The sequence below is a fragment of the Sander vitreus genome, chromosome 1 (genome assembly GCF_031162955.1).
Source record: "Sander vitreus isolate 19-12246 chromosome 1, sanVit1, whole genome shotgun sequence".
Classification (NCBI taxonomy): domain Eukaryota; kingdom Metazoa; phylum Chordata; class Actinopteri; order Perciformes; family Percidae; genus Sander; species Sander vitreus.
In genome coordinates, this window is record NC_135855.1 from 36,119,142 (window position 1) to 36,139,525 (window position 20,384).

The window sequence follows — 20,384 nt, forward strand, 5'->3', positions numbered from 1 at the left end:
TGCTGGATGACTTCAGCCAACAGGAACAGGGCCTTGTTCGTCCACACTAAACACAGCTTAAGTTATCAGAATTTCTAGTGACAGCAGAGTGAAACATCCCCTTATACTCTTTAGTAAACACACACAAAGAAAAATCATTATATTTGGTGTAAGTGACTTATGAGATTTATGAGAAATGTGTTCTTTATCTTCAGAAACAAAAGCAATAACAAATATGGTTTGCATGAGACCAATCATCACCACAATGGATGTCTTTGGTTCTTAGTTATTACAACGTATCACAACTAATTGAAGACTCAAACAAATAACAAAAAACACACGCATAAAAGCCCTAAACGGTTCAGATCAGAGCTGTCCACAACACACAGTAACCCTCTCCACCTGTGGGGACGAATACAGTTTGTGTACAGCAGTCGAATGGAGGTCACAATCACATCTTAACTATAAATCAATATAAATCACAGCTCGTCACCTCAACTTCTACACTGTGACAATGTCCTAAATACTGTAACCGGGCACAGGTCCAAAGACAGAAGTTGAGATTTTTCACTGAGGTTGCAGTCAGAGAGTACATTTACTTCAGCATCCATGCTGTTTCCGTAGTTTTGTTTATTTCTTATTTAGGTTTTCTAATATGTTTGTTTGTGTATGTATGCACCATTCACCAAGGCAAATTCCACTTAGGTGGCATTAAACCCTTTTCTGATTTGGAACCACTGAATGTTTGTTATACAAACTAAGGATGAACGCTCTCTCCTTATGACGGGAAATATAAATGTTCCAAGTAAACTGAATTCACCTGAAACAGGAAAGGAGGAGTTTTCTCTTGAACACAGGACACAGTTGTGTCAGTGCAGCATTGCATGCTGAGGACACACACACACACACACACACACACACACACACACACACACACACACACACACAGTCACATCTTTTGTGGGGACCCGTCATTGACATAATGCATTCCCTAGCCCCTTACCTAACCATAACCTAATTCTAACCCTAATCCTAATCCTAAAACCAAGTCTTAACCCTCAAACAGCCCTTTAAACTTGTGGGGTCCTGCATTTTGGCCCCACAAAGCTGTCCGGACCGCACAAGTATACTGTATTCCCGGTTTTTGGACCCCACGAATATAGTTAAACAAGAACACACACACACACACACACACACAATTTGCCAAGACCATCTCAGTGGTATGATGTTATGACGATGGTATTTACAACCATCCATACCAAAACAAAAAAAATGTATGTGTGTGTTTGTGGTTGTACACGAGGCCTACCTTTGTTCAGGTGCGAGTTGGCTTTGGTCTTGTCACTGAAGCCCTGGCTGCGTCTGTTCCCAGCAGCACTGACCGAGCCTCTTGGAGGGATGTCACTGCCTGCAGTGGATACCCTCGCCGAGGGGCCAGGAAGTCTGGCGGAGAAACAGAGAGAGAGGGAGACAAGTAACGAAGAGAAAGGAAGGAAGAAAGAAAATATTCGATATAAAGCCTTCATCTCACACACACTGAAGAAACATATTCCAGTTTAATGCAGGTTAATTACACATTCTGCTAGAGACAAATCCAGTCTACAGTTTACAAATTCAAACATGAGGGTCTCACTCAATTAGGGGAGTACAGTGATGATGCAAATGTATTATTATTTGAATTTTTATTGTCCAAGTGTTTTATGTCTACAGGGCAGAGGGGCACAAGAGTATTCCTTGTGTTATTGTATAAAAAAGAAGAAAAAGAAAATCTTAACTGTAATATTTTTCTGTTCTTTGTCTAAGCCTTACGCCACTACTGTAATTTAAGAAATGTGCTACACACACATTTATTCATATTTATAATCTTAATCTTATAGCTTAAAGGATATTAGACTCTTTAGATACATCTTTATATCTGGCTCATCGTCAGTTTGAAAGTCTGTGGCTTGGATTAGAAGATACACACAGTTTAATAAATGTAAATTTAGCTATTGTTTGCTTTTCTTGCAGCTCTGCCTGGCCCCACCTCCCTATATGCACCTACAGTAATCTAAGGGAGACAGATGAGCTCACAGCAGCGTGGATGTATCCGTGTGGGGTGGACGGGTTGACAGAGTGCAGGTCCCATGGGAGCTGTGAGCTCAACAGCCTCAGATTACACGTCCTGCTCCTTTATTTCCGCGCACGGATTAGACAGGATGTACTGGCAATGGATAAGCCTTGGTGAAATGTATGACACCTTGATTCCATATTGTGAGCCCATCTGTTGCATTTTGCTGAGGTCTGTAATCTGACCAGGCCGTGGCACACAGACTGCTAATGAAATGCTAATTCACAGGCAGCGACATCATCACCACCACCATCACCATCATCATCACCATCATCATCATCTTCCTGGGACTGTGAGGCGGATGCTGATAAACAGATTACAGCTCACTCTCTCTCAGCTCTTGTATACATTATAGAAACTCTCATTTCCGGCATGCCATTCACTTTGACTGGCCATTATTTATCTGGCCATTGCTAGGTAATAGGTTTTACCGCATTATTTAGTCAAGAGTAGCCTAAGGTCATTTGGCTTTCAATTTTGGCAGAGTCAGTCAGTCTACTGCCTCCCCCCATTTGGACTGGCTGTGTATAGAAACAATATTCAAAGTGATGGGTATTTACATTTGAAAATATTAATATTGGCTACAATGTGTCGAAACTAATATGGACACATATCTACACCGTTTCCTGACAATTTATTTAAAGTCAAATACAGTCAAAAATGCGAAAGAGAAATGCTCTTGCCAAATAATTATATTTGCTCAAAATGAAGAAAGGCTTAGGGCTTACAGCACACCGAAAATCATCTCTGAACCAACTTAAAACTTGTGGTATTTACTTAAAAATCTATTGCAAATAAAAAAGGAGGAAGCATTTCATTTATGGTTTATAGCGCATACATGAAAGGCATTGCTAGCTCTTCCACCTGCAGAACATGTTTGAATAAATACCAAGAAGTATGAATTTGTTCTAGAGACAGGGTTTTATGTGCTGCAAACCCTTTGTTCTTTTTGATTCTTTCACATTGGCTGTGTTTGACCTACATGTGACTGGCCCCACCTATAGATAACCCTTAGGTTACAATACTTCTATTGTTTGTACCTATACTTATAGTGTTGTTCCATCTAAAGAATGTGTGACGTGCACCAACAACACCAAAACAAATTCCTTGTATGTGTTAAAAAACGTACTTGGCAATAAAAACTTTTCTGATTCTGATTCTGATTATACTGATGTGCAAGGGATCTTTGATTATCATATTTTCTCAATTCTAGTGCACAGAATCTCAGAAATGTAGGCAGATTGACCTATTTAAGGCATTTGTCATGTACATTTTTGTAGAAGAAGTTGATTTGCAGTCTGTCAATGGGAACAATTACAAAACAGGCCTCTCCTATTGCAATATTTGCAAACAATGACAATTAATATAAACCTTTTAGCTCTTTAAAATCCTTTAAACGTTGCATATACTGTCACATGCTGGCAGCAAAGCACTTTTTGAGGAAACCTATATACGTTTTTGATTGGGGCCTTTTAAATAAGAACATAGAAAAGTCAAGAGTAGTTTGGTTGGAGAGCACCAGGAGAATCCCAAGTCTTCATCTTGTAGTTAAACATGCTGGCCAGAAGGTGGGGCCCCTGCATTTCCTTGGAGCGGAGCTGGTGTTTGGCAGGTGCAATGCAAACATAATCTGGGATGGGCAGCATGCAAAACCACATCCTAAATCCAATTTCAAAGTGCATCAACACATAATACAACACTGCATGCTAAAAAAGAGCCAAATTTGAACGCAAAAAGACTTGCGAGCGTCACAGTGAACGCAGACGGAAGCTCTATTTGAACAACACATATTGTAGACGCACATTCCAGCCACAGATTCTTGCTGTGTTAATTATTAATGTCACATTATATTGGGGATGTGCTTGTCAAGCAAACACACACACACACACACACACACACACACACACACACACGCGCTTACCTAAGGGTTATCTAAAGGTCTTTCACAGCCCATTTAGCAGGCTTGCCAAATGAGAAACGCTGCCAGACAGATAGGGCCGTCCGAAAAGGGAGCCTGGAGCTCTAGTTCCTATCTGCTCTACACTACCACTCATGCATATTAGATAGTGCTTATAGTAGATACTGCCCTTAATCACAAACAAAGAAACAACAAGAAACGCATTACAGTACAAAAGATGTTGTCAAGATATCCTTGATTAGGGGCAATTTCTACCTTCCTATTTCCAGGAAGGGGACGGGACAGGAGGTGTGTTGGGGGAAAGCGAGGGAGGAGCAAGAAAATAAAAAAGGCAGAAGAAGCTGACCTAGAGGTCTTTTTCTGACCAAGGGAAAACTTGAGCAGTTTACTCTGAGACCCATCCCTAGAGGAGAAGAAAAGAGAAGAGAAATATGGAAGAGGACAGAGACAGAGAGGTCAGGTTTACAGTTATAAATGACAGGAGGTGTGAACAGGAGGATAGAGATGACACAATGATGAAGTAGAACAGCAGAAACAGCAAGAAAGTGAAGAATGAAGAGACAAACCTCATTCATCCAGTTTCAAGGTTACTTTTCTTATAGTTCCAGTTTACAGAGTTTGCATTAACGCGCCAGCGAGCCTCACCTGGACTGCATCTCGGCCTGTGCTGCTTTCTGGGCTGTAAGGGAAGGAGTCCCATGCGTAGAGTGGCTGAGCTGGGCCGGGGCGCTGCTCTGCTGGCTCAGGGGAGGGTGTGTGCCCTGGGGCTGGGCGGTGGGATGGAGAGAGGGCTGGGAGTTCTGCCGCTGGGCCTGCTGCTGCTGCTGTTTGTAGCGGGACAAGCTGAAGAAGAGGCCGAGGATGGCTTTCAGATTACCATTACGGATCTCTGTGGGTTAGGGAGAAGGACAATGTGAAATATTCAAAAGGAAAAGGCAGATGAGATAAAGAAGGAAAAAGGTGGATGAATTAAGTAAGTAAGGTTTACAGTATTTATATAGCATATTTCACAGATACAAAATCAAAAAAGTGCTTAACATTAAAACAAAAGGCAAAAGTGAGGATGATAGAGAAATTCTGTCACTTCATCTGCACAATGACAGCTGCAGGACTGTTGAGATGTTACAGGATAGCACTATGGGGTACTGCTTTACTGGCTGTTATGGCCTATCAATATTGTTATTTTGTGATAATGACAGAGGCAGAAAGAAAGGCGAAGAAAGGCAGAAAGTCTCATATATGCCTATGCATGTTGAGCCAGCAGTGTACAATACAAATACAATGTAACTTGCATGTACTCCTTACAGAACAGAGAACTGACCTTCTGACCTGTATTTCTTGCTGTCAGGGGACATCGCTGTCCCCTTATTCATTGTTCTGCCCAATGATAACACTAGTAGTATTAGTACCATTACTATAATTATTAGGTTTCCTGCATGAATAATAATATATAAAAAATGAAGCCTACATCAAATACTTTTTGAAGTAGGCACTGCGCTATAGGAAACTTTCTGGTCCATTAGTTTTATGTATGGAGTAATCAGGCCCTATCAAGCCTGCATGTTTTAATGTGTACTGTCTGGCATCAATGTAGTATGTCCTGGCAAAAGAGCTTGCCAATAACAATGCTTCAATGTATCAAGTAGACATTGGTTATCTTTTTTTCCCCCCATAGCACAAAGGCCATTTGTTTAGTAGATAGACCAAGCCTGGCCTAGGTTTGGGTTTACTTCTTTTGTTCCAGTGAAAGCAGAAGTGCAGGAGTCCAGCTTACCCTCTGAAGACAGACCCTGGATGTTGACTCCTTTTGCTGCCAGGAAACTGAGGCAGGCATCAATGTTCTCAATCTGGACAGAGAGAGACAGACACAGCTGTAAGACACTGCACCCTGCACATTTCCATTCAAATTTGCATATTTGTATAATGTGAGGAAGCATGCTGGTCTGTCTTTTGCACGCTTCTCATGAGAGCTTAATGGCAACACTGGAAGTGAATTTCTACATGTCTATCCAGAAAGCAAAGCTGGCAGCACAAAATGTTATAATTTTCAGAAAAGAGGTGCTGAACATTAACACTGACATGGATGAAATACAGATCCATACATGCTTTATTAATCATTGATTTGATATTGTTAGACCAGTGAAAAACACGCTGTTATAATGGGTAACTAAATGTGTTTGTTTATTGGACTGACTTTGCCAGTAAATATGTATGTGATGCCAGTAAGCATACAACTGAAATCTTAGAAAGTACTGAGGAAATGCATACATCTGCTAGACCTCAAAATCCTCTAAACATATTGTTTTAATAATATAAAATGGTAACAAATGTTAAATCTGCATCTGGATCCAGATCTGCATAAATATGCACATAGCAGACAATAATGATTGACTGATGGCAGCCACTCTTTTTGGAGAATGTATGAATCTATGAATCTTAGGATTTGTACAAGGAAGACGCAAGATTTTAAAGGAGTCAGACTTATGACAATTTAAATCTATCATGTTTGTAGCAGATACAGTAGTTGTGTCACAAACAGTAGGCTGCACCTATAACCAATAAGAAAGATCGGAAAGCTTGTGGCCGACTCCTCCCACAAGCTCTTTGAAGCACTCCCCTCTGGCAGGCTTTGTGCTACATTTTGAAATTCTATTGCAAATGTTCTTATTTTTATTTCAATTATGTCTTTATCATCATGCATCAAACTATCACTAAGTCAAATTCCCTGTATGTGCAAACACACTTGGCAATAAACAGTTTCTGATTCTGAAATACATGGAAATGGTATGGGATATAAACAAAACTAAGTAATGAATCATCCAAACATGTTATTAGATTTGTAGGAAGAGTGGGAAAACAAGTGATTCAGTGACGTTATTTACGCGATATCAAGCTGAAAGACAAACAAATGAAAAAGGTTCCAGAACCTCTTTGGCACACATGCCATAAATATATACATAGATTGCCAGGGTTGGAAAGTGGTAGAAAGGCTTTATATATAGTCACTGACTGTGCTGTGCAATGGGCAAAAAACAAATACCGGCCACACGGTGACATAGTCAAAACAGGATTCAAACCAATCAGACTTTTGTCACCAAGAGGCAAACAATCTATACGGACACAGTTGCTATGACAGCAGCCTTGGCAACCTGAGCAGACTGCTGAGCTGTCACTGGACTGCGAGAGGATTTGATAGGCAGACAGGCTTTGTTCAGAGCCCATGTGATCCATTATACAGCGAGTCTGCTGGCTGGCCTAACAAAGTAAACCACATAAAACAAGTCATCAAGCAGAGTCACTGCAGATTAATGATCGTGCGATCAAAGTTTACCAACTGTTGTTTTCGATGAGCAAACACACCAGGTACAGCACAAAAGATATCAATATGGCACGGCCGTTGCTCTGACTGTTAGGTGCTGCTTTGGGAAAGGCAATTAACTGAAGAATTGACTGTTCAATGGACGTTTAAAAGCATTTTACAGTATGCACAAAGGTTAAAGAGGTGCTAAATCGTTTTTAGCATGACATTTATTACCAGTGAGAGTAGGTTTATAACACACTAAGGCTAATCTTGCCACAATGTACTTGCAACAAACCCATTTTGAATGAAAATACAAATATAATTTCACAGCCAAGGGAGTAAAAATATAGAGCAGTGATACTCCAGGTGTTTTTTTTTACCTAAAATACAGATGAACTGTGTCCTTTATAAATGAGGCCGGGTGTGGGCTGCAACTGGGAGGGTCCTACTCACCAAAGATTAATGACGTGATTACACTTAATATGCGGAGACTAAATATAGCTTGACCTACAGCTCCCTCTGTGGTTCTCCTGTTAGGAAGTATCCAGCTGCGAGGTAAGAAGCTGAAGTAAAATCTCAAATACATAAAACTTCTACCATATTACTATTAGTTTCGTCCAACATATTCCTATTAGTGAAAGCCACAATACCACAATAATGTTAATTACATTGACTATTGTAAGTCACATCCCCTAGCAGTTACTGTTGGCTATATCTTTACAATTAGCACTGCTTTCAGTAGACCACAGGGACAAAAAACACACACACACACACACACACACAGATAAACTGTGCAATAATGTGTGCAATACTGTAGATACAACTGTTTATTTTGCATACACTTTACTTATATTTAGTTGTTTGTTTATCTTAGAGTGTCTTTAGAGCAGCATCTACTACTTAACTTAAAATATTTATATATATATATATTCCGTGACCTCTGACCCCAGAAACAGCTGTTAGAGGGGCTGACATATGCTGCCCTTCGAGGTGATGCAGCAAAAAAGTAGGAACAGTAGGAATGCAGACTGTGTGCCTCTATGAATACCACAGACTCTTTAAAAATAAACCTGATCTGAAATACCCCTCTATGCCGACCGACATACCCCGAGACTTTCTATAATACCCCGGGCCTAAACTTCCTTTGAGTGACTGAACCACTCCCCTACTGCCTAAAATCCCCAGGTATAGTTGGAGTTTAAATAGCAGCAGCCTGCAGAAAATGTGCTTCATTAAGATACCCCATCACAAATGCCAGGCCCATCCAGCTGAGATGCTCCCAAGCCCCGCCTCTCAGGGGGTATTCATACTGAAACCCCTTGCTATTTAAAACCGGCAGGGTCCAGAGCTCAGAGAAGCCAGAGGAACACTATTTAACTCAAGAATCTGCCACCAGCTACAGAGTCTGAGGCCAATCACTTTATTAATTAATAATCCTCCCTTGTGTATTATTTTATTGTTCTATATCACTGAGTGGTCTGTGATGTTTAGTACATCCCATAGGTTAATGTATTGATAAAAGGTCACACTTTTTGTTAGGAGTCTGGCCTAGAGGTTTAAGACGCTGTACAAGTAAGTGCAACATCTCCAATCGAATCCAGCTGGGGACCTTTGTTGCATGTCATCCTTCCTCCCTCTCTCTCACCTCTCTACTGTCAGCTACACAAAATATCCATACCATACCATCCATACCTGATGAACAGAAAATTAACTATTCTGAAAATTGGATTTATGTTCTACAAAGTCATTATCAAGTAAAAATGACAATAATTTGCCATTTACAACTTCAGAAATGCAAAGCTATTCTTGCTTTTAATATCATATTAATATGAATTAATATTATAAAACAAAATGAACTATTAGAAGATGTCAGATTGGGTACACATTATATCCAATCAATCATAAAGTCTTAAGCAATTCATAAAAACACAATTATCAATTAACTGATGTATTGATCAATAAAGAAAACTAGTATTAGTTGCAGGCTTATTGAAAATGTATTTACTTAAATAGACATCACATTAAACCAGTTATTACAAGACTGTAAAAGTAATTTGGGGCCGGTTTTTTACGTCCACTTTTAGGGATCATTACTTTTCGGTTGTTTCCACAAACGTAGCGCTAAGCTGGCTGATGGATGATTAAAAACATACTCAAGTAAAAGTGAAATGACAAAGTTGACAACATTTTCAAGAATATAGCTACACCAAGTCAGTACGCAGTTACAAAAACAGTCAAAAGAGCAAAAAGACCAAATTAAGAGAATACTAAAGAGAATATTTATAGTGCAATATAACAGACCTCTGTTTAAACTCTTGTGATCATCAGAACTAAATACCCCTAAACAAGCCCAAAGAGAAATCTGCAACAAATCCTCTGAAACACTGAAGGACACCGCTGGTGGCTCCTACCTGCCTGGATGTGTGATCTGTTCCTACAGTGTGACTGCTCTGCCTGGCTTCACACCTCCATCCAGGCCACCGTCACCTCCTGCTCTGCTCCAGCAGCAGCATGGGGCTGGCCAGCCAACAGCCCTCTGAACAAACACTTCTTCCCATCACACGGGTGCTAGTGTTGCGTTTGTGTGTGAGACAGAGAGAGTGAGTGAGATAGGGAGGGAGAGAGAGAGAGTGAGAAAGCTAAAGGGAGGGAGGGAGGGAGTGTGTGTGAGACAGAGTGTTACGTGTCTGGAGCAGGATTTGACTGATAGCTTTTGAAGACTGATACTGAGGCCGATATTTTTAAACCAAGGTTGCCGATAGCTGATCTTAAGCAATACATTTCTGTATAAACGTACATAAACCTTATTCTCTGCAGAATGAAAAAGCCTTAAGAGGCAGCATTAAGGGACGCAAAGCCTCAACTTAAACTAGACAAACTGTTGTTGCTGTACGTCTGTGAAGTCCACTGAGAGGGTTTGATATTGAGCTACAAAAACAAAGTTTGAAGCACACCACCAAAACTGTTAAAAACTAGTTTAGGCACCGGATTTCACATTTGCCTTTAAATGATAATTCTGGTTTAATACAACTTGAGTCTTATTTTTCTCTCTAGCTACAGCAACCGCTGAGATCTGTTAACAAGGCGACGTCGCTAAAACATCAAACACAAGGGTCAGACAATCAGACAGGTGGACAGATTATCTAAACCACTTTATTTGGAGGTAAAACCTGAAAGTAAGTGCACAAAAATGTCCCTTATTGCAACAGTAGGTACAGAAGGTCAAAGTTGAAGTAGAATTTGGTTTTAAACGGTGATGGATATGTGAAACAGACAGTTTGGCTAATAAGTGTTCCGTTCACCTTTGTTTGCTCTTCCATAACAATTTGGCTAACCTGGAGGGATAATCAAAACCAGTCTGATGCTCTGACTGTTCGTCTTTTTGGCTGGTCTGACTTCATTATAGTGATGTCGCAGTGTTTCCAGATTTCAGCAAATACAGTAAATGCAATGTTTGAAATGTTATTTAAAACAGTGAATGAATTCCCCAAAAAGCATTCTTGAACAAAGATCAAGATTCAATACTTTATTGCCATATAACTCGGTGCAAGTTGCTAGGGATTTGCTTCAGTGTGCTCATGACAGGACATCAACAAGATACAACAAAAACACAGAGCAAATATATACACATACGGTATCCCACACGGGATCACACTTGACAAAAAAGAGGGCACACCGCTCACCACATACCTGGATGACAGTCCAGGAGGCTAGAGTGACGGATGTCAGGTTAAAGTGACATGGTGCATAGGGATGCAGAGCGCAAATCCACAACTTTACAATAAATAGATAAAATAACACTTGTATGGTGGGCATAAAATCATATAAAAAAGTATTATAAAACCAGTGTAAAGAAGGTGCAAATTATACAGGCCCGTTAGGAGAACCTTTTTTCATGAGGTGCTGGTACAGAGATGGAGAGCTGTTTAGAGATCTCATGGCTCTGCAGTATGTGCTGTTGATAAAGCTGGAGGTTTTTGTCTTAATAGCTCTCAACCTTCTCCCCGATGGGCGGATGGTGAAAAGGGAGTTAGCAGGGTGAGTCTCATCTTGTAAGATTTTTTGGCCTTTCTGGTGGATATGGGCCTTGTAGATCTCACAAATGGGGGAGAGTTTGCAACCAATGATTTATGAGGCTGTACTGCCATACCAGACAGTAACAGAAAAAGTGAGGACACTCTCAAATGAACAAATTAATCAATTATGCAAAAAGCCTAACAGTGCAGGTGTTCCAGATTTCTTCGGGTCTCGTCTCGGAGGAACTTCAGACTTTCACTAAACAAAAGAGCTGATATGTGATACTTCTGAAAAACAAACAATATTGGCCTGATATGCTGCAACTCTGATGTAGGTGTCAGCGTCATTGCCGAAAGCTCTGTACCATTTGACTTTCTGATCACGTTAAGAAGGTTGTGAGTCTGTATGACTGTGTGCTTAACTCTGCCAGTATCTGCCCACACATACTTTCACTCTCTCAGGAGGTTTCACAGATTCCAGCTACCTGCTCACCTGCTGAACTTTGACATATGCCTCAATAATTCTCTCTCTCTTTAATGAAAAATGTACGCAGAGGGAAGTGCTGGTTGTCACTGCTTATTGATAAAGAAATGACGCACTGGCAGCTACGATAAACACACCACGATGCAAAATCACACACGCCAACTTCAGGCAGCATATTCGGTCTTATTCCTTCAACAAATGCATTTCTTTTTTATTTGACAGGACAGCTGAAGACATGAAAGGAGAGAGAGAGTGTGGAGGAGTAAACCTCTATATATGGGCGCCCGCTCTACCAACTGAGGTATCCGGGCGCCCAGCTAATGCATTTCTATAGACTTGCTGCTGTGTGTGTCTGTAATCATGTCATGGTGTGTATTCCCTAATTCAATTCAGCATTTAAGCATTCAGTCTCTTATTGTATCTCCTCATTTGTATTATTATTCATATTCATATTCATATGTTAATACTGTTTTAGATTTTCCTTATTATCCTCATGCTGACACTATCTGCTTTCATAAATAAAAACACAAATGTCCTCGGGCTACATAAATATATCCCCCCTGAACTGTGAGCAAAATAATTTGTTGTCTAATGCGTTGTCTTTGCTTGCTCAGAATACATTTGTGAATTTGTATTCATTTAAAAGAGGTCACATTTTTCCCGAGGCTGAGGTTTCTGGAATAATTTTTTGTATAATTAATAAACTGTTGTGTCATATCTCCTATGAATGGACTATCTGTTATTGCAACATATGACTTACTTATGCAACAAACGAGCACAGTATGTCTGTGTGTATGTACACGGGGTGGACAAAATAACATGAACACTGATTTGCATGATTTGATCATAGTCTCATGAAACAATTAACACACGCGTCACAGCGGTAGTTATTGTTGCAGTGCTCTTGTATTAGATTGCATTAATCAGTCAGTGTTTCTATTATTTTGTCCACCTCAAACTTAGGTCTTAGATAATATTCCGATAAAGGTCTGAAATTAAGATACGAGGTTTGGTATATTTGGTTGCCTAGAAACAGTAACTGTGATTGCTCTGTGGTGGTGATCATCTGAGTTCTGACCAGCTGACGCAGTTGGGGATTTCTCTGACACACACACACACACACACACACACACAGACAAACACATACACACAGTACTGCTCCCTTTGATCAAACATTTACCAGCCCGTTGAATCATTAATAAAACATATTTTGGGTCTTGTCCTGCTTACCTGCGTAAAGCTTCACCATCTACAAAACCACAGCATTCACCTGCGTCAAAGAAGCAACCATCACCCCACCAGTCTAAATCTGTGATCTCTAAAACTACACAGACTGTGCACAATCGACTGTGTACCGGGTTTTGATCAGGTAGAAACTATGTGGCAGGTTTCAGTGACACTGCACCCTGAAGGTGAAACACAGGGTGAAAGATATAGAAACGCTCTATTGTCAGGCTGGTTTGACACACAAAGGCACAATCACAGAGTCTCAGCAAAGAGCCTGGCATGAAGTGGAGGAGCTGTATCCTCATTTAACATTCCTCTGTGACTGTTGATGCTTCCGTTTTTCATCAAGCCTGTAAACACCTGGTCCTGCTGGTTTCTACTGTACCTATCTGTCAGTTTACCTCCTCCACCTCTCCTTCCCTCCCTCTTTTGCAGCAGCAGACAATAGGCAGATTAGAGAGAATAAACCAGTCCAGCAACCACGGTATAAGGTATGCAGGTAATAATTAAACCCAAGAGTGTGTCCAAGAAACAACGTCCAGATTGAAACCCTAACAAATACAAAACCAGACTCTTAATAACAATTGTTTTCTTCCTCAATATCCAGTAGAGAAATGTTATCTAAAGCACTGCATGGCTTATTCATGAAATTGTGAATACATTGGATTATGCAATCATTTCTAATGTAAATATAGGTATAGCGTGTCCAAGATTTCCTCTGCTGAGGCCCATGACATAATGTTATTTAAAGGGTCAGATCATCCAAATGACAAAAAAACAAACATGTATTGTCTCACTTATAAATGGCAGAAAAGTTTGGTTTTATTTGTCCATGTTTTGAGATATATTCGTAACTTCAATCCTCAAACAATAGAAGTCAAAGGATTTACATTTGTCGTGACAACATTCCATTAAAGAAATCTCTTTGAGGGAATAGTGTCCTGGTACAACATGCTGCCAGTTTTCATTTTAACTTCTTTCTTCCAATGAAATAGTCCCTTTAAATTTTGTTCAAAAGGTTGGTCCATAGTATCGCAAGTAAATTAAGTAAATAAATCCATAGTCAGATTTGAATAGCACTGAACGAAATGAGGATGATGAACTGTTTGGCTAATAGAAACATCTCTGTAAAGCCTTGTTTTATTCCCCAGGCCCTAGCAGGTGAAATCTACTGAACCCTCCTGTTGGCCTCGGGTCAAATGTGACCCATTTTTAAAAAGTTTCCATATCAGAAATGTGGGTTTCTTTCAACCAAAGTGTCAAAGAAACTAACGTGGAGGGCTCCATACAACCATTACTCTTCACAGGTAAAATAAATGATCAGTTCACTACTTTTATTGAATTTGGGTGTTTTATTTAATTTTGTAGCATTTGAAAAAAAAAAAAAAAAAAAAAAATGACAAAAGAACGTTGAAAAAAACTCACAAAAATGTTGGAAAAAAATTCTAAAACGCGGGAAAAATATCGACAAAAACATAAAAAAAATATCGTGGAATAAAATCGACAAAAACATAAAAAAAATATCGTGGAATAAAATCGACAAAAACATTAAAAAAAAATTGCCGGAAAAAAATCGACGAAAACGTCAAATAGTGACAAAAAAACCCGGGAAAATAAATCGAAAAAGAACAAGAAAAGGTTGAAAAGAAAGTCATTTAAAATTTTGACCCAGAAAAAAAACAAAAAGTTGTGTGGTCGACGGCACAAGAGTTAATTCAGAAGCTGCTTTAACATGGGATGCTTGGACGAGACACCCTGTGTATGTTTGTTTGTGTGTCTCTGTGTGCGCATGGCATCCTGTGTGGTTTTAACAGCTCAGTGTCAACTCAACGCCCTACCTCTGGGCTAAAGACAGACAGACACACACAAACAAACAAACACTCACAAACACACACACATAAAGGCCTGACTGGGTGGCAGAGGAATGACCCGACGATGGGGGTCCATTTAACGAGGATGTGACAGTTGTAAAAACAGCCTCTCGCTCCAGCCTGGATAGCCAGCATGCTAATCAGCTACCCTGAGAGTGAGGTGAGAGTGCTACAGTTTATTCCACTGAGGGAGCTCATTTCCATGTTTATTCGTTTAGAAACGGAGGTTAAGTTAAGTGGTGGTAATTGACAGCAGCTTTGGAAGCTTTGGGGGTTTGAAAGCAATGAAATCAAGTGCAGTAAAAGTGGGCTCACATACTCCTCCACCCCAGCTGCCAACTAAACTCTCAGGACCTGTATGTGTTTGTTTTGACAGTACAACAACCCACAATGCAGACATTTGCATAATGACTGCGGTTGCACCTGCCCTTAGCATTGCTTGAGTGTGTCAGATTTTGCAACTCTACTTTGAGATTATACCCCGCGATCCAAACATACTTACGGACACAAACACACACTGCAACATCTAAGCTCATCCAGGCACAAAAAAACTGATTTTGACAGCCATTATCCAATCAACAATATCACATTGCTTGAATATACACTATAAAAATCATTTATTGTGTCCCACACCATCTATGAACATTTGAGACACAATCACAGACATATTATATATTCGGAACCACTTGATTTGTCTCAGAAGTATCCTGCAATTTTCTCTTCTCTTTAATAATAATAATAAAAAAAAACAAAACTGCTGTGTTTGCAGATGACAGCGGAGCTGGATGTGAGAGAGGCTACACAGGATGTTGATAACAGCACAAAACCACAGAGAGACGCCCAGACCACTGAGACCAAAGAGTGCAAAACGCTCAATTACAGGCGACTGGGGGGCGTAATCAGTGCTAATGGGTAAGGCCTAATTGAGAGTGAGTGGGACAGGAAGTAGAGAGGGAGATAAGCTATTTCTAATATGACTTAGTGCATGAATTTCTGAAGTGATTTTGAACTTAACTATTGTTTTTTCTGGCTTTCTGGTATTACGAAGCTGGCTCACTTTAAAGTTTGGGAAGATCCCCGTTGTAACATGTCTTAGAGCATGTTCACTTCAGACGATCAGATCAAAACCTGCCCAAATACTGACCGAGCAGCTCACTGGAAAAATAGAGTCATCATTAATACATGATTCCGACATGGACAAAAGCACTGATTTTACAATAAAGTGACAAGAAATTAAGAGCATATATATATTTTTTTTAACGCTATTTAAAACACGTTCAGCTGCATTTCCTTTCCCTGCTCTCCTCCGTCTCTCTGTCACTTGTGTCTCGCTCACATACACACACAGCTCCTCCCTGCACACAGCGTCTGTCTCCATAAAGGAGAGAAGACGGCTGGCGAAATTCACAAGTTCACGAAAGGTTGATCTCTATCTTGTAAACACCTTTACACAATCACACATTTAAAAATTGCTATAAAAATATTTTATATTCTGAATACAATGTTGTCGGTGTGTTAATGTTGGAGCCCTGACCCGACTCTTAACAAACAAGCGATTGTGCCTGCTTTAGAAAGTTAACTAGTCGCAAGAAGAATTTTCTCCAAGCTTACCAAGACATAAATCAGCACCACAACATAGAAACAGACCCACATCAAAGCACTCTACAATTCTTATCAAAACTAGAAATCAATCTGAACACCAGGATGTCCTCACAAGTATACTAATATGGGTCTATGTTTGCAATGAAGAGGAAGGGTTGAGCGATCAGCTGTGCTTCCACCTCCTCCTCAGTTGTTAACTATGGGCGTCTCTCTCTCTCTCTCTTTCTGGTGCTTTGAGAGGCTTCAGTAGTCTGGCTGGTCGCCAGAAATAGCCTGCTCAGCTGGCACACTGGCCCAATTTACGACCCTTCACATTCAGCGGTGGGCAGCCCTGCCCTGGGCACTGTCGGCTCATTTCCCACAGAGAACACAAAACTGCGAAAACACAGAGATCCCACCAGCAGCGTTATAAAGGAAATCCCACTTACATATCTGCTAAATGTCACAATGTGGACAAAACCACATCATAACTGGCTACAAACATTTTCTTTGTCATGCGCTGCTGATGCTCCCTGCCTGTGTTCACTCCAGGAGATGATAGGAATGCACTCTCCTTTGCAAGTGTAATAAGATGAGGCAAAACTGGCCCCAAAACCAAAGCCTGCGATGCTTTCAACTGAGCGCCAACTGCCAGAAGTCTGAGCCAGATGTTTCACGGACGGCAGCCCACAAGACCAAGAAAGTAAAAATAAATGGACTCACTATTCACCAGTGAATTTTGCACCGCAGCTCCCAGTGAGCGCCACATGAGTCGGTGAGATGGGACATCAGAGAAATGTTCACACACAGAGGTACATTTTACAACGTTCTGCCAAAACAAACTTAGAAGGTCACTTACCATCTGAGAACGGCTCTTGGGACAGCCATTGATATCGCCAATCTTCTCATTGGCTGAGGAGAGACAAAAAGAGGAAGCAGAGACAGAGAGATAAAAGAAACTGTGTTTTTTAGGTGCGTTCGGTTAATGTAATCCTCTCTTTTATTTCCAGTCGAGATCCCTGAGTGTGTGTGTGTCCCAGACGGTTGCTGGCTGAGTGAGGAGAGCAGAGGCGTTCATGCCGCTGAATTTGACGACCCTCCTCTCCCCTCCCGCTGAGACATGAAACGCTATCTGGTCACAGCAAATGGGAACGGGGCCGCTGGGGGCCCAACCGTGTGTGTTGTGCTGCTTCTTTTTATAAGGGGGTGTGTATGTGTGTGTGTGGGTTGTCAAAGATTCCTCCCATCTATTAAGAGGCCCAGCCCACAGCAGCTGAGACACGATTGTCAGCTCACAGCTGACAACTGTGCCAACAGCACGGCCTCCTGCATCAGCAGGCACGGTGGGGCCCACAGTGTAGCTCCACCTCAGGACTACAGTACGCACTGCAACGCCTACCCTGTGAGAAAATACTCCTCTTTCTGTCCGGTGAGTAAATACACAATGGGCCCTATCTTGCACCTGGCACAGTGCAGCGCAAAGCCTGACGCAAGTGTCTTTGCTAGTTTAATTTCCCGTCAGGCGCCCACGTCATTTAAAGGTGCTCTAAGCGATGTCACATGTTTTTTAGGCTATCATAATAGCAATGCTCCAAGGTCCAAACGCGCCTGGCTTTTAAAGGGAATGGGAGATGACACTGATTGGTTTATTGCATGTTACGCCGAAAACACACCTATGATTAATTAAGACACAAAGTACAACCCTTTTGAACCATGCGCCTGGCGCACGGACCCTTTTTCCACCGCTAAACTAGCAAAAGTGGATTTGTATACGCCCTAAACGCACCTGCGCCAGGGGCTTCACGCCGTGTGCTTAGATCGTTAAAATAGGGCCCAATGTCTTTAAATGTGTCCTGTAGACACAGGACTCAATAGACGCTCACGGCCAGGCTTTACGGTTCCCAAGCATTTCAGATTGTGACCCCTTCAAACCCCTTGTGACTCCTCATCACAGGTTGCATTATGTCCACGTATTGTCAGTAGTTCAACCAAACAGGGATTTTCTTTTCACTGGTTTAATTTTCAATTGATTTAAGTTTATTAATGTTTAAAGTTTTGAGGAATAAACGGTTAAACTATCCAGTTAAAAGATTTTTTTAAAAAACAAAAAAAACAAAAAAAACTTTGGGTTGGAGAACTACAGGCTGGAAACCACTGCTTTAAAACATGTCTTGCTGTACATTGTTTGTAAAGCAAACAAAGATATTGGTGAACTTAATGCAAATGACCAATAATGGAGTGTAGTGATGGCCAATTGGAGGGTAGATGCGTTCACTTTATTTTTCTTCTGTAAAATAACTTTTGACTGGAACTCTGTAACTGTAATCGGTTTGCTTGACTCAATCAAAAAGTGTAAGAAAAGTAGTAGCTGCTGCTTTCCCTACGCTGTACAAACAACATGTCTATTGACTGGGACATCGCTAAAATAATGACTTGAAGAACACTTTATATTAGCAAAGGTCTGTCAGATAGCATATTATACATTATCGATGATTTAACACTACTACTGTTTGGTGTGCTTCCTGCAAAACTTTACACACTGTGGTGACACCCACAAGAGACAGCTACTCTGTGATTTTGAGACACATTAAATGCTCCCGAAATAGCGACACATTTTGCCTGGTTAGCTTGTGCACAGCAACAGACCAGAAGCCAGACTGTATAAAGGCTTCTTTTAGAAGAGCAGAGTATCCCAAGACTTGGAGCTGAGGACACAAGTAGAATATCTTAAAAGGTCACAGATGTGATCCTAGATCTAACCCTTACGCTAACGGTTGCCTCAAGGACAGTTCGTAAGAACATGACCGATGTCCTTGATCTGGAGGTTTTTCCTCTTCCAAAGTCCTGACCTTAAATTTGCATTGGTCAAATAGCTTAACAGGTGCCACATCCGGTCCCAGTATGGCAGTTCTCACACCGGCAGCCTGCTCTGGTTTCACTAGCGATTATGTGGTGTGAGTTTGTTTCCCTGTAGACAGGAGGCAGCAGGGCAGGCAGAACAGGTGAATAGATGGCTCTGGCTCGTGTTGCTTTATTATGAGAGCAGAGCCGCCGTGGTCCACTGTCGGAGTGTAAATATTGTAAGTAGGCTTGATGTTGTGAGAATACATATAATCCTGGATGAAGGGGATCATGATGTTGTGGCACTTTTCGACCTACACTGCACTTACCTGCACTGCGACCGATAAAACCGTATTACAGTTTTACTATGAGGTTAAAAAAAAGTCTCCTCTGAGAAGGAGGAACTCTGTGAGGGTTCAGGAATAATCAGGTTCAGTACTGGTGAAGTATGCCGGGTCCATGACTGGACAAACACAAGCTAGCAAGACAGACTACCTCAATTTAGTTCCATATTAAAGCACAAAAATAACCAGAAAACAATTGGCTTTTACTTTGTGGGTTTAGTTCCTGTAGTATATCAGGAAAGGGCTAACTATATTCCACTACAACAAGCTCAGTTACTCTACAGTCCTCATACAGGTGTGCAGGTTTGACTGTTACTGTAGTTGAAGCGACTACACCCCTGGAAAAAGCCAGAATCAACTCACTTACGGTACTTTGCCATTAAAGGTCCCATGGCATGAAAATTTCACTTTATGAGGTTTTTAACATTAATATGAGTTCCCCCAGCCTGCCTATGGTCCCCCAGTGGCTAGAAATGGTGATAGGTGTAAACCAAGCCCTAGGTATCCTGCTCTGCCTTTGAGAAAAGAAAGCTCAGATGGGCCCCTATATGACGTCACAAGGGGAAAGGTTACCTCCCCTTTCTCTGCTTTGCCCGCCCAGAAAATTTGGCCCACCCATGAGAAAGAGAGAGACATCATGGCTTTCAAACAAGTGAAGCATGGCAGTTGGTCAAGGCCACACCCCCACCCTCCACCTTGCCCCCCCCCTCTC

General features: G+C 41.1%; 1 protein-coding gene across 6 annotated transcripts in view; it reads right to left on the reverse strand.

Annotated features, from left to right (window-relative positions):
• nav2a (neuron navigator 2a) overlaps positions 1-20,384 on the reverse strand; it is a 251,632-nt gene that overhangs the window by 70,790 nt on the left and 160,458 nt on the right. For 5 of the 6 annotated variants that reach the window (XM_078253816.1, XM_078253792.1, XM_078253800.1 and 2 more), the window contains exons 3-6: positions 17,347-17,399; positions 5,782-5,854; positions 4,653-4,896; positions 1,289-1,422 (exon numbers count right to left, since the gene is read on the reverse strand). In XM_078253816.1, the coding sequence (XP_078109942.1) occupies positions 1,289-1,422; positions 4,653-4,896; positions 5,782-5,854; positions 17,347-17,399 (504 nt within the window). Of the gene's footprint in view, positions 1-1,288; positions 1,423-4,652; positions 4,897-5,781; positions 5,855-9,719; positions 9,734-17,346; positions 17,400-20,384 lie in introns of those variants that run through there. The other variant, XM_078253829.1, reaches the window with a different exon arrangement.